General features: G+C 34.4%; 2 protein-coding genes across 3 annotated transcripts; one reads left to right on the top strand and one right to left on the bottom strand.

Moving 5' to 3' along the window:
- The first annotated feature begins 1,889 nt into the window (after positions 1-1,889).
- On the top strand, positions 1,890-5,671 carry LOC114175993 (Mitochondrial substrate carrier family protein). 2 transcript variants are annotated; one of them, XM_085670649.1, is made up of 7 exons: positions 1,890-2,136; positions 2,213-2,288; positions 2,585-2,680; positions 3,038-3,238; positions 3,353-3,554; positions 4,203-4,338; positions 5,163-5,671. In XM_085670649.1, exons 1-7 carry the CDS (start codon positions 2,020-2,022, stop codon positions 5,361-5,363), a joined length of 1,029 nt encoding a protein of 342 aa, XP_085526775.1. In that variant the 5' UTR covers positions 1,890-2,019; the 3' UTR covers positions 5,364-5,671. The 2 variants fall into 2 exon arrangements, with proteins under 2 accessions (XP_085526775.1, XP_027916667.1); XM_028060866.2 differs by having other exon boundaries at positions 3,038-3,554.
- Positions 5,672-8,709: 3,038 nt separating this feature from the next.
- On the bottom strand, positions 8,710-10,398 carry LOC114177146 (NAC domain-containing protein 104-like). The gene is made up of 3 exons (XM_028062400.2): positions 9,822-10,398; positions 9,305-9,576; positions 8,710-9,204 (listed from the first exon to the last, which is right to left on the bottom strand). Exons 1-3 carry the CDS (start codon positions 9,982-9,984, stop codon positions 9,067-9,069), a joined length of 573 nt encoding a protein of 190 aa, XP_027918201.1. The 5' UTR covers positions 9,985-10,398; the 3' UTR covers positions 8,710-9,066.
- Positions 10,399-14,441: the final 4,043 nt, after the last annotated feature.

The following is a 14,441-nucleotide window of genomic DNA, read 5'->3' as shown; positions in this document are numbered from 1 at the left end:
CACATGAAAAAAAGAGCACAAATAAACAAATTGCACATCCAATCAAGGTACTAGGATAAAAGTCACCATCCCTAATTTTCTTGATGCTTTTAAAATTAAATGATATAAGGAAGTGGTTGTACTTTAACGATAGTGGCACAAATAAAAATAACTTAAATGCATGGTCATATACATGATAATGTCCTTGGTTCTTCAGAATTTTAAAATTATGCATGACATATGTCTCATTCTCCACCAACCTATCTTCCCACGCAACTAGATCTTCTTTCCTAACCATGGCCAATATAAGGTCACCCTACAATTGTATGGAAATTTCATTAAAGTACACAAAACTAATAAACATGAAGTAAAAAAGACTTTCATCTAAGGTAAGACCATAGGAAATATATACGTATTTGATCATCCATAAGAATCATTTCCATATGTTTGCTTCCATCCTTATTCTAAACATACAAAAACTCATTGATTTTAACCCAAAGTTTAAGTGTCTCCCTTTTCCCATCAACATCTTTAATTTGGTCGAACTTATTATCCGTTCTAAACAACCATATTCAATATTCAACAACATTACAAAACACAATAAATGACCAATAAAAGTATAAGAGTGTAAATGAATCCATTCCTCTATCCTGAAAAAGAGGAATGAAATGCACAAACAACAACTAACCAACATTTAAAACAATCGACAAACATACCAAAATGTAAAGAGAAAAAAGAAGAAGAAAAAAAGTTAAGTAAGGCAAACAAACCAAAATGTAAGAAGAAAAAAGGAGAAGAAAAAAAGGTGAAGTACCAAAATAAGAAAACAACAACAAACAAAACGAAAAAATAGAAGCAGAAGAAAAAGAAGAATATCTGACAAACAAAACCTTACCTTATGAAAGACGAATAGAAGAAAAAGAAGCATAACCATCAACAACTCTTTGTTAAATAAAATAACTTTTACAAAACAAAACAAATATTATGCCCTTCAGAAAAAAGAATAAAAAAATTCCACAACCAAGCAATTTGACAACAAACAAAGAAAAACATAAAAGAAGAAGGAAACCTGAGAAAAAAAATAAAAAGGAAAACAACACAACGACATTACCTAACCAAAACCTATATTTTAAACTATTTCAAATTAATGGAGAGAGGATTTCAAAAAGTACATTGGTATTCTGATAATGTATTTCCTTTTACTACCATTTGATAGTATTTCTCATTTATATCAACTCTCTTTTTCTTTACGAAATACAAATATTAATTTTTATTTAGAATATTTCACTCTTATAAAAGTTGTCAAATGATAATTAAACAATCTCACACTACTCTCGCCAACATCACCTTTGCATTGCTGAATTACCGATAAGACTAAATAACCTTCAAATGGAAGCAAAAGGATTGGGTAAAAATGAGAATTCGGTTCGGTGCCCTAAGGGAGAAATCAGAGAAAGAAAATTACCCCAAATCCTAAAAAATATACACCCGTCAAACATGTAGGACAAACAATATTAAATTTTTGCGTGTGGTAAATGACCATATAACTAAAAAGGTGTACAAATATCATGATTTTAGGATGAACATTGGTATTTTCTGACCGAAATATTTTTTCATATTACAAAAATTTAATTTTAGAAAGTGTTTAAAACTATATTATAGATTTAATTTCAATATATACTAAATATTTATCGAAGATTAGAATAATTAATACTTTACAAAATTAAAATTTTTGAATATGATGCAAAACGTGGTAGTTTTTTATTTTCTAAAACTCTTTTAGTTTTTAATTCTAAAATATTTAAAAAATATATAGAGTCATAAAATAGACATTCTTTAATTATTTCCAACTTATTTTATACTATATCGATAATTAATAATAAACTAGAATAGATTCTTTTTAGTTTAAGGTAAAAACGAAGGAAAGTGAGAGTGTGGAATGCGTAGGGTTTAACATCGTGTTCCAAAACTCTTTGCCGTGGTTCTTCTCTTCAAAAATTCACTCTAATTCTGCGTTTCCTCCATAGTTTAGATGTTAAGATGAAGGAGTTATCTCAGAACCAAACTATCGCTGTCCATGGTATAGCTGGTGCTGGGTCAGTGGCTTTTGCCACTGCCTTCACTTATCCACTCGACACTATGAAAGTTCTTATTCAGGTTCTCACTTTTTCTGCAACCCTCTTTCTTTTTAAGCCCTACCCATGTGAATTTATTCAAGCTTGTTTATTCGAAGGTTGGTTCCAGTACTGGTAAACAATTGGACGCTGCTCAGGCTTTGTCGAGAGTAGTCTTTCTGTCGGGTAATGCAGGTAATGCTATTCCTTTTCCTGGGACATACTGAATGATGACCTGCTATAGGAGAATTAGAACGTTAAATGCGTGTATGCATAATAGACATGAGAATGCTGGGTGATGATGCAAATGGGTTACTGTGTAGTTCAGGATTGATGGGAAACTTTACATTTGTTTTTGGCATTTTCAGATTTGGTCGCATGTTACAGGTTTTGTGAAGCTAACTGCTGTTTCCTGTTGGTTTCTTGATCCACAATCACTTTATACAGACAGTATGGTAATTCGGGTGTTTTGTTGTTTTTGGACATGTTAGGTTTGTACAGTGGTTTTGGCTGGTTGGCAGTTGGAAGGATTTTTGGTCTGGGAGCACGATTTGGGGTTTATGAAATTCTGACTGCCTTTTATAAAGGTAACTCCTTTTGTTTTTCTTTGAATTCTCTTGTGTGATTAGTATTTTTTGTTTCAATTTTCTCATAAATATCAATGAAATAGAGTCGGACTACTTTCTTTTAATTGCTTATGCTTGTGACATGTTTCTCTTTATATCAATAGATAGTTAGTTTTGAAGTTTTTATAGGCCTGTAGATTGGCATTGTCTGATTTTGAGATGGCTTTTTGATTGCTTGACTTAAAGTTCATTAAGTCTTTCTTTTTGATTATCAGAATACGTTTTAGAGGTTGTACTCTGTAAAGTACAATTTATAGTGAATTTCTTCTTAGGTGGAGCATGATTTGGTGCTCACAAATATATTTTTGCACATGGCAGATGGTCGGGAAGATAATTATTTGTTTCCTTCCGAGGCACTTTTGGCTGGCATGGCATCTGGTGCCATTGAGACTGTCATAAGCTCTCCATTTGAACTCATCAAGCTTCGCAAGCAGGTTACCTCTGCTTCATATGTTCCGAGCCCCAACTTTGCTCTGGAAAATGGGGCTCGGAAACCTTTAATTGCAAGGTTACTTAATGGTTGTTATCCAGACAAAAGGTCCTTGGACCTGTATACTCGTCTTATCTCCACCTTAACAACAAAAAATACGAACATGACTAGTGCTTTACTAGAGTATCCATGGACAATGTCAGGATCTGGGAAGCCACCAGCAGTTTCCAGTGTCACGAGACCATCTGACATTATATCTTTGGAAGGCTGGAGCACTTTATGGAGAGGTCTTCGTTCTGGAATTGCACGAGATTCTGTATTTGGGGGCGTATTTTTTTCAACCTGGCAATTGCTTCACCAAGCTATGGTAGATTGGAAGGCTGTAGGAATGAATCCTCCACCCAGGTTCATCTCTTGTTCATTAATTGAATGAACATTTATTTTGAATCATTCTTCCTTCTATTGTTAGTGTTGTATTTTTAGGGAAGGTAGCTTTGTTAAAAAAATTCTAGATATAGCTAACGATGTTTAACGTTTTTATTTGTATTTACTACTTTTTAACGTCCTTCTACATAGATTGTTTTGTAATAACCTTTATGTGCAATAGCAATTGCTTGTTTTTGTGACAGTAAACTATGTGTAGGTTATTGTTGATTAGGTTTATAGGTTTCTTATTTTTCATTTTCTGCGTGGATTTTTTAAAGTGGATATGTAATCATCTGCATTTGCACTTCCAATGAAATGAAGCCAGAAAAACAAATTAGGCAAGTATGCATCCACAGCTTTTTGTTTTATTAGGTTTTCATGTGAGATTTTCTGTGATTTCTTTTGATAGTTTCTACGAATTAGTTTATGCTGATTTTAACTTATGGAGAAGTTCGATACATTTTTTCTTCATAATTTTTCCCTCCTAGAAGTCTTTTCAGAGAAATTTGTCTAAACAAATCTTAAATTGTATATTGTTGTCATCTACTAGTTCTTTTGGATTAATTAGTTTAATACAAGTGAGTTTAGTTATTCTATTTTGGTCTAAGTGTGCTTGTCCCGACTCAGGTTTAATGAAGACATTGGTCCATTGTCTCCTTTTACTGTTAGTCTTACTGCTGGATTCTCAGCTTCAGTTGCTGCTGCTGCTTCTCATGGTTTTGATACTTCAAGAAGTAGATCACAATGTAATGTTCTTCCAAAGGTATGAATGATACTACTTGTTACTGAAAAGTTTGAAACTGTGTGAACTACTGCCTTATTTATATTTCTCTTACATATAAAGCCTTAGATTCAGAAAAAGGGAAAGGTTGTACTTGAATATTTTGAATATAATGATTTTGGTATTTTGCAGCCATATTCTTTTCGCTAAGAATTGCTTTTCTTTTCTGACAAAAAAAAAAAAATTGGAGGGCAGAAAGAGTACAGAGGACAAGGAGGCTGACATAGTCTACTTAACTAAAGAAAAGTTAACAAAACATGAACTCAGTAACTTCTTAAAGTTTAATTTCTACATTTCAACCCAGAAGAATACCATTTGCAGATTTCACTGAAAGAAAAAAATCTGACGTATTAGGTTCAAGGTCAAAACCTTTTTTCTATTGTCCGAGAAATTAGCATGTTCATTAATTATATTTGTTTTGGGTGATAGGATTATGTCCTGGCAGTCATAAAGTTTTTGTGTTTCAATACTTGCTACCAAAAAGTGTAGTACTGATATCTAGATAGTAAAGTCAAAATTTGAGACTATAAATAGTAGAGAAAGAAATTGCATAATGTCCGATTAACTACGTTAAGCATGGCTTACTAGCAGGTTAGTCTGGGAAATTGCCTTCATATATCAACAAGTGTGACAACAACTTGTCTATCTACTGTTATTTGCTTAAAGTCTATATGCTAATTCTATATGTTGTCATACAACACCTTAAATAGTATTAATATCTCACTCCAAAAAAATAAATACTGTAATTTCATGTGTTTCCAAATTGCAATCAATCTGATAGCTACTCACACTTTGTATGTTTTTAGTACATCTCAATGGAGAGAAAGATTTTGAAATGGAAGCGACCAGGAAACAAGTTTGAAAGAATTACTGGGATCCATCCTTCAGACAGGAATGTCTTGTTCCACGGTATTGGTTGGCGGATGGCTCGCGCTGGGTTGGCGTCATCCATGATTGTAGGAAGCTATTTATTTGTTGCTGATCAGCTTACTTCTATTTTGACTTGATTGCCAAATATTGATACCCCTTGTTGGTTAATATGTAATGTCTACTATTTTTTCTCCTGGAAAAGTGACATGATTTGGGATTGTGCTCTGTACTAGTTAGTAAATGAAAATAGAAAGGAAACAGTACTTGATGCTACCACAGTTGAATTGGATACTGGTGGGAACCAGTACACGGATTCTAGTCCAGATAGAAAGCGAGAAGACTACATTTATTCAATTCATACAAAAGATCCTTGATGTGAGGATTCACAATGGGAATTTGTACCTTCCAATGACTGGTAACTTAATAAGATTATACATTTTCTGGATGTTTATGTATTATTGCTTCCCTTTCTTTTAGTTTGAATATAAAAATAATTGGTTTTATGAATTGTTGGCCATTCTTTAAATTATATACTGAGTACACTGATCTTCATATCTTGCCTATATACACCAGCCTCTTAAACATCCGTATTTTGCCCACAAAGCAATTGTTGTATACGTGTAGTTATACAGCATTTTTGAGTATCCTGGTAGTAGAAAAGACATACTATTTTCTTATGAACATCGTATATTTATCCCGTTTATGTGGTCCCTTAATTGGGTCAGCGTTGTATTGAGTCCTCATGGTGCAAAACCACATCTTTTTGTTTCCTTCATATTTTAGGACCTTTGTCCCTTGGGCGACAAGTTCTCTCCCTTTAGCACACTCAAAACTCACTGAGAATTTTCACCTTAGAAGGGCTTTTCCCTTTTGAGTAATCCCTTTGTGTGGGGTTGACTTATTTTGAACTTTTGTGTTGACTTGTGATGGCTGCATGGGTGGGTTGGTATAATTAACTTCACTCAAAAGCTACCTAGGTATTGGCCTCACAATCATGGTGGCTGGTTGTACTTTTTGCCATTGTAAGGGGGGGAAACATAATTCCTCGAAAACAAGCAAGCCAAAGGGCAATAGGATTGGGTTGGATGAGTACTTCTCAAACACCTGCCTTCCACTTTGTGGCTTTCAATACACATAAATTTTGTTACAAACAACCAAAACTTTATGTACAAGGTGAAAGAAAACCAAGGCCCATTGTGAGGGTTTTCATGACAGACAATCATAATGACTTCCAATTCGATTTGGCATTTTCCACTTTACAGGTCCAAACGGGGCATATAGTTTGTGTGAGATTGAGAGCCACAAACTATAATTATGTGATTCTTCTAAGTAATGACTTTTGGTCTCTTTGAAGTTGCCACCGAAAATCACACCTCACTCAACTCACATGTGTTATGTTAATAACCAAGCACGAGTGAGATGATTAGAAGGTTCAGTGGTTACGAGCTGATTAAGCAATGAAATAGTATTTTTATCATTATTATAATTACAAGAAACAACGGAGACTCGTGGATGCGAAGATCGAAGGGAAGCATACTTAGATAGGACAAAAACTATTCTTTTATCATTTAAGTACCAAGTTTCAGATGTTGGATTCTACCTTAAGATTTCAAACCACGTTATAACTTGTGAAAAGAGTCACATGACTTTAAACTACCATTTTAATCAAAAAGAAAACAACAAAGTGTGTAATGTGATGAATAAAAAGAAAAATGTTATTAGAGTGAATAAAAATGATGAGAGGTAATTGATTTGCTCTTGCTAGTGGATTCAATACACGGTCAAACAGTTTCATCTTTTTTCTTAGTAATAGCTTTGAGATGTCAGTTATTACATTACTTTAGTCCGTTACTCTAAAGCAAAACATAAAAGCAGTGTTATAAAAGCTTTTGTCTGTTTTATCACAGTCTTCAACTCTCATTTTCACATCCTATCAAAATCAAATTATTAAACTTGAAATGAATATACTTGTCGAGGGGCATTGTGATAGCTCTTGTTCTTTGACCAAACCATTTCGGCTAATTTCTCATTTATCTTTCACTTTCATATTCTGTGACACAACTACACTTCTAATAAGCTTTATAATTTTGAGTAAAATTTCTGACTTCACAACCTACCCACGACAAACGAAGTTGTAGTGGTTTGACTTTCACATTATATTTAATTAATAAAGCCTTTCGTGTAACTCTATCAACGGAGTTTTCTCCACACAGAATTCTCCTTTTGAAAAACGGAAGCTGTGTGTTTTTTTTATCTTCAAAAAGTGTGAACTTCATTCTAAACATAAAACAAACAAACTATAAGTATTCGCCACACATCAATTATCAAGCACGCCTTTGTCAAAAGAATCATTGCAATAAGTTGACTTCAATATTGATGTTGTTAAATTATACCATTTGTTTCACTGCTTAACCAGACATGTAATTACTAGACATTATTATAAGTGCTATTGTATATTCTAAAAATGAACCCTTTTCATTTCTCTGGGTATGTTTTTTACTCGATAAGTAAGCTTCATCATATCATTAATTAACGGATCTTGAATTTGGGTAGATGGTAATGACAAAGATGCCCAATAATGCAATTCTGAATTAATTTTTTATTTGGCACATCTATTTTTGTGATTATTTATTTTTTAACCCATGATTGTGGCATTGGAAGTTTGTGATAAAACTTAGAAAGCTCTTGGTCATAATCTTGTCTGTTCTAGTGGATATGTATGAAGAGAGAAAGAAGGTCATGAATGAGGTAAGCATCATGGACTGGTGTGTCACTCTTTTGTGATGACAATATATGGATATAATATAGTGCTCGTGTTGGTGCTTCAAAGCATGCGAATGCTTGCATCACACATGACTTGATGCTTCCCTAAGCAGGAACCCATATGCAACAAAAACAATACAAAGCAAAAACCGAAAAATAAAATAAAATGTCCCTCAGCATTGTGACACAAGACAACTAGCTAACAAATACCATCAAAGTAGGCAAAAGCTATAAAAGCCTAATAGGACTATTGCCCAATGTTCACTTGCAAGCATCCCTTGGAGTGCTCAATGGGCTCCACAACCCTCCACAAAATTTCAATCAACATGAATCTCATTCATTCTCTCAACACTATCCTTGCACGTGAGGATCGCAACTACCAGTTCAAACACAACCTTGAACACATATTAGGTGGGTTTTTCACTCCCAACATCATTTTTTCCATATCTAAACTAACACCATCAAGATTCAAATTCAGAACCAGTTATGGCATTCGATCTCACCACTCTATATATATAAATATCCCAGAAGAAATTTAGTTTCATTTTCATTTGCTTTGTTATATCAGAATGTCTTTTTAAGTGCACAGAACTCTTATGCAACAGTAGTCAAGTGTAGATTATATGGTAAATTGCTGATACATGTAAAGTTAAAGAAACAAGAAATAGAGGTTTTTGCATATCTTATCTTGATTTGCAGGATTAAAGAGTCCTACATTAATGGCTGAGAGTAGATACTAGATATATTGTGATTATCCACGTGTTGGAATAAGGACTAAAGAGCATGGAATTTCCAAGATTGACCTGTGCTAGTGAATGGGATATTTGAAAGCATAACGTCACACTGCATATTGTTTGGTTTTGGCCATGAGTTTCACCTAGTGCCCCACTTGAAAGGCTGCTATGTGGAAATCTAGCTATAGCGACTTCACTGATTACAATGGAACCTAAACTGCTAAAGGCTTTAACTACAACCAGTAAATATCAATAATAATAATGATCATGATAACAACAAAATTAGCTTAAATTAATATCCCATTTGGATATATAATGTAGCTAACTACATCACTTGCATCATTTAATTTGGCAAACTTATTTCCTCAAGATCATCCAATGACAAGAAAACTTCATCCAAACAAGAGAGCTCTGTTCCATCACCATCATCATCATCGTTATCCCGCTCATAAACTCGACATATCACCCATTTACTGTGATCCTGAATCAAACAACCAAAGAAAAACAAATCAGTACACATATCAAATTTCATTTTTTGGGTAAAATTTTCATGTACTATCGGCACTGCACTACGTACTAACCGGTTTTGGTTGTGGTCTTCTTCTGGATGATCTGCTAGAGGAAGCAGAATCTAATAGACGATACTCTTGCATTATCCAATTGGTGGTGTTAGCATCAGGGGCTTCTCCCACATGGAAAACATAATATTTCTTCATGCCAACTCTCTTGTTGCTTGAGCTTGTAATCACTGGCTCTTCCATTCCCATTGGCATCCAATAACCATTCCCAGTGACCCTATTTTGTGTCCTCCTGCTGTAGTAGTACCATTGCTTTCCCTCTGCCAAAGCTCTACCTGCAGCAATGCAAAACCACCCACCCACCCACAATTGATTAATACACACCAACTTTCATTTATTCTCTACCTATTTTTCATCATGAGATTTTCAAATTGACCCTAAATAGCATTCACTTTCAAAAACAATTGTGTTCAAGACATTGTTGTATACTAACCATGCTCACCTCCCTCAACAGAAATTTGAACCTTGCTATTGAGAAATGAAGTAATAAAGCATAAAACATATGTATATATGTGTGTACCATGAAGTTCCCAAGGATCATATGGGTAGAGTTCAAGATCAGGGATGACATCTGGATGGCAAGGTAGAAGATTTGCCTTTCTTTGAAGGAAATGGACGACAAGCTCTTCATCTGTGGGATAAAAGTGAAAGCCAGGTGGGAGGTTGACATTGTTATCTGCCATGCTTTCTAGAGCAAGGAAGAGAGGTTGAGTGAAAGAGCAATAATGGAAAATGAAGGTGGTGAGTAACTAGGTAAGGTGTGGTATTTATAGAATTGTAATGCAAAGAAGGGAGGGAGAGAAAGACTAAATGGACATATAAGAGACTGACGTGAAACTGAAGTTGGCGTTTATCACATACAAATACAATACAATACTGATACATCTCAATATTTTATCAAGTGTTTGATAAAAGTTTTGAGTACTTTCAGCACTCAACATCAAGCAAGCAAGGCGGCGGATAACGGAACGTGATGTACCACTTAGCTAAAACGAGATCTCCAAAACTGTGTTGGAGAGAGATTTGTGTGTGAGACAGAAAATGTTGCAGCTGTTTCTCTCAAAGTTTCTTATTGATTTTTTCTTTTCATTTTGGAATTTGCACAGGTTTATGAGAACTTTTAGACAGAAACATGTGAGAATTGATTTTAGGACGATATGTTAGGCACATACATACTCTTATAAGCACTATTTTAGATTTGTATGTTGTTACTGTTTATGGATATAAAATTTTGCATACTTGTATCCTGAATTTGTATTTTGTGTGTTGTGGGTTATGATCACACTTCATGCTGATATCATGGATGAGCGTTACGAACGTGGCACAAGAGTATGGTTTTGGTGTTGGGAGAGTTGAATTGGGGTGACCGACCTGTTGGAGTATACCTATATATGCTTCATGATTATTAGCAATTATCATAGGATTTTAAATTAGAATTAAAATACAAGGTCTTTTTGTTTGCTTTCTACCCATATGCTTTTGCCTTGCTTTGTAATCAATGGATTAGTAGTAGGAGTAGCACAGTGGGAACTGCACATACATTCCACATGAAACAAAGCAATCAAGTGAATGAGCTAATTTTTTTTTGAAGGGTTAGGGTCCACGAGTTTAACTGATTTGCTTGGGTCATTGGGGGGGCCAAAGAAGCCCCACATTATTTATATAATTAATCAATTATTAAATCTTGCATAAGAAAGAAACAAACATATAAAACTCTACTAGGAAACAACTACTTTGCTTATAACTTTTCCAACCATAAATTACATTTTGCAGCTCTACTATTATATATTTTCTTCTGATTTAGGAGCTCAGCAATTATAATTCTTCCATTAAAGTAGACAACATTATTCTGTTTCTGATGGCTAATCTCAAATTTTATAGTACCATTTGAGGCCAATTATAACCATATCGAGATATAAAATGTGAGGAAGTTACTATTTGCAGTACAAGGTGTTACAGTGTTTTTCTTTTATGTCATTATCTCCCTTTAAGGTGGTACCAACCTCCGTGAGACTACAACCAAAACCACAGGCATCAGCAACAAAAAACATCAAGTTTTAGTTTCAAAATCTTGGTGCCATATCATGTTAATTTTAATTCCTAAGTCTTGGTGCCAGGTTTGAAAGTTACTTGCACCAATTTTAGGTGTAATCCATGATCCCCTCTAAAGGAATAAAGAGTATAGATGTGGAAGCACTATCATGTATTTCTTTGTACCTTCGTATCCATGCCCCATTTCTGGGCTCTGGTGGACCAAGATTTGAGGGAAAACCTTCTATAAGGCATATTTTATCCATAAGGCCCAGTAAGCAGCATTCCCAAGTGTATATGAACTTAGCTTTTCATCCCCATTCCACATGGTCATTGACTTTTCTACTTATCCTTAGTCATCAGATTGGTTGTCGGTGTTTCTTCCACAATGAAACTGATCTTGCATGTTGAAAGTGTGCGTAAATATTTAGTCTAAAAATGACTGAATAACTCTTCTTCAGAACTTACTAATTATATTTCAAATCGTTGGGATAGAGTGTAAATAAAGGTACAAAACTTATTCTTATTTAAAAGTACTATCTTTTACTGTCAAGATGTTAATATTTTGCATAGATGTCACACTCCGGTTCTTTGAAAAAATATTTTTTTTTTCTGAGAGCATTCCAATAATGCATGACATCTATGCAGACAGAAATAGTATTACCAGTGAAAAAAGATTGCTGCAATTCTACTCATGCCTTAGTAAGTGTCAGTGAATTCTGTTAAACACAGGTTTTTTTCAGCGGTTCAAGTTTACTTAGATTAGTGGTGAGTGAGGTTCAATAAAAAGTTTCAAGCGATTTCATAATATCAAACAGTTTATAGTCAATAACAAGTGTGTATGAAAATATAGTTTTAACAGTTCTCTTAGTTCCACATAAGAGCATAGCATATTTGGAAAGGCACTGGTGCAGAATTGTGACATTTTGCAAAACTGTATCATTTTGTACAGTGGAAAATAACGTATAGAGAGTGGTTCTGTGGTGGGGTTTGTGAGAAAGAATGCAAATAGATTGCAACAAGGACAGGGGCTGGAAAGCACACAGTACCCCTTTGTTTCTGCTAACCTTTTCTCAGAACAAATCAATCTTTATACGAGAGAGACACAAACTCAGACATCCATCAAAATGGATAATTGCTGGAGCATTCACAAGTTACAGTCAGATTCATAATGCAAATTTCGGTACATTTCCAATTCATTGCCACATTCTGAAGTAATTAGTCACTTTTTTAGATGATCGAGACATCCAAAGAAATCCCAATTATACTAATATTTTTTCTCTTTTCTTTTTACCTGTTATATAATAGACGTTCAATTTGAATTAGCAAGAGTGGAAGTATGCTAAAAGAGCATTATAATGCCCCAAATGGAATGAGCACGCAAGTTTTGCTGACTAAGATGATGGTGTTACGGTAATTGAGTGGTGGGTCTGAGTTAGGCATGTTTTGCTCTCATACTATCTTATTCCTTTATCCTTTTCCTATTATTGGCCGACATCAAAGGTAGTCACAAAAATTAAATAGAATAATTATACATGTATGCATACAATTTACAAACAAACATACCAATATTAATTTTACTGTCACAAGTAGTTGTTGTTTGTTACATTACATTGAGTAATAATCACTGGTCAAGTACTGCACTATCATCGGACAAGGAAACAGCAAAAGGGTCTTTTTCACCTTTTCAACAGCAAACAGTTTCAATTTCAACCTTTGAAATAAGTAGGGGGCTAATGGGGGTCTCAAAGTCTCAAAACTTTCAATTTCTTTGGTATGAACCACTCATTTGCAAAGTAACAAGTGACTCACTCAATTCTAGGATGGTAAAAGATCACTGGACGTGTCAATTTTCTGTATGAAGCACAGCCTTTGGTTCCCTACTTCCCTCCCATCATTTCACACCTTAAAAGGGTGGTATTCAAGCATAGCTCTAAAGCAACAGTAATTTGACTAGTGAAGCTTTATGTGAATGAACTAACAAGTGTTTTTCATGTTATTAGTCAATTTTGAAGTGTCAAGGAAAATCTGATCTGACTGAGAAAGAAGGGGGGAGTAGAGTGTAGAATAATTCACTCAAGAGTTGTTTCAAATCCAATCAAGAATAGCCAGAAACAGCAGTAAGTGATTGATGCACAGTACAATACGTGTGTGTGATGTTTTTGATTACTTGGATCACCACGAAGTTTGGACTCTGGCTGCTACATTTGTTGACAAAAGAAGCAATGCCAAAGTAATTTAAAACAGCAGTTAGGCAATCTTTGTCAATGATGAAGCCTTGTCAGGTAGAAAAGACCCTTACTAGTACTATTAATAGAACATGCTGATACAAAGAGAAAAACATAACAAAGGCATGATCTTAGGAAAAATAATACTGAGGGAGGGGGAGAGAAGATCGTACATGTCTCATCACCATCTTGAGATGTTAGTGTCAGTGGTGTTGGACTGAAAGCGAACCAAAGTGCTACTACACTTGTTTGATTGACACCATGATGTGCATTCATATCTCATATACCTTCATCCATCAAATGCTGAAATTTGGGCAATGGATTTTGACCCTCTTCACATGCTTTGACTCATCAAAAACTACTCTAGCAGTGATAGCTACGCTACCATTATTACAACACAGGAACTAACATGTAACACCAGATTAACATTTTGAAACATCAGGGTATGCTTTTGATGTAACTATGAAACTTGATAGAAGGTAGATTCTTCACTTCTTCACTGTATTCAAATGTTGCTATATGCAACAAAAATAGGATAATTACAAGTGGAGCATAAAAGTCATAAACTGGCCTTAATATTGACATTACTTGAAAAAATGTACTGTATCTGTATTGCTACTTGCCTTAAAAATTTTACCATAGTGACCAAAAAGATCTTTTATATAGTGTGCATTGCTTCCTCCAAGTCTGTGCTGGTTTGGAATTTAATTTGTACCTTTCAAAGTTGAAAGAGGCTGATCAATAATTAGGGTGTTTATTGTAATAGGAGGAACTCAATTCGACTTGATCTAAACTAAATAGGGTGAATTTTCTTTGTAATTGAATCAAATCTAACCTAACTTAATTTGACTCAAATTTGTATTGGTCGGGTGATGAATTAT

Source organism: Vigna unguiculata, chromosome 3 (assembly GCF_037176805.1).
Source record: "Vigna unguiculata cultivar grain cowpea cultivar isolate G323 ecotype 2 chromosome 3, ASM3717680v1, whole genome shotgun sequence".
Taxonomy (NCBI): domain Eukaryota; kingdom Viridiplantae; phylum Streptophyta; class Magnoliopsida; order Fabales; family Fabaceae; genus Vigna; species Vigna unguiculata.
Note: the sequence above shows the minus strand (reverse complement) of the source record. Positions and strands in the feature narration are given on the sequence as shown.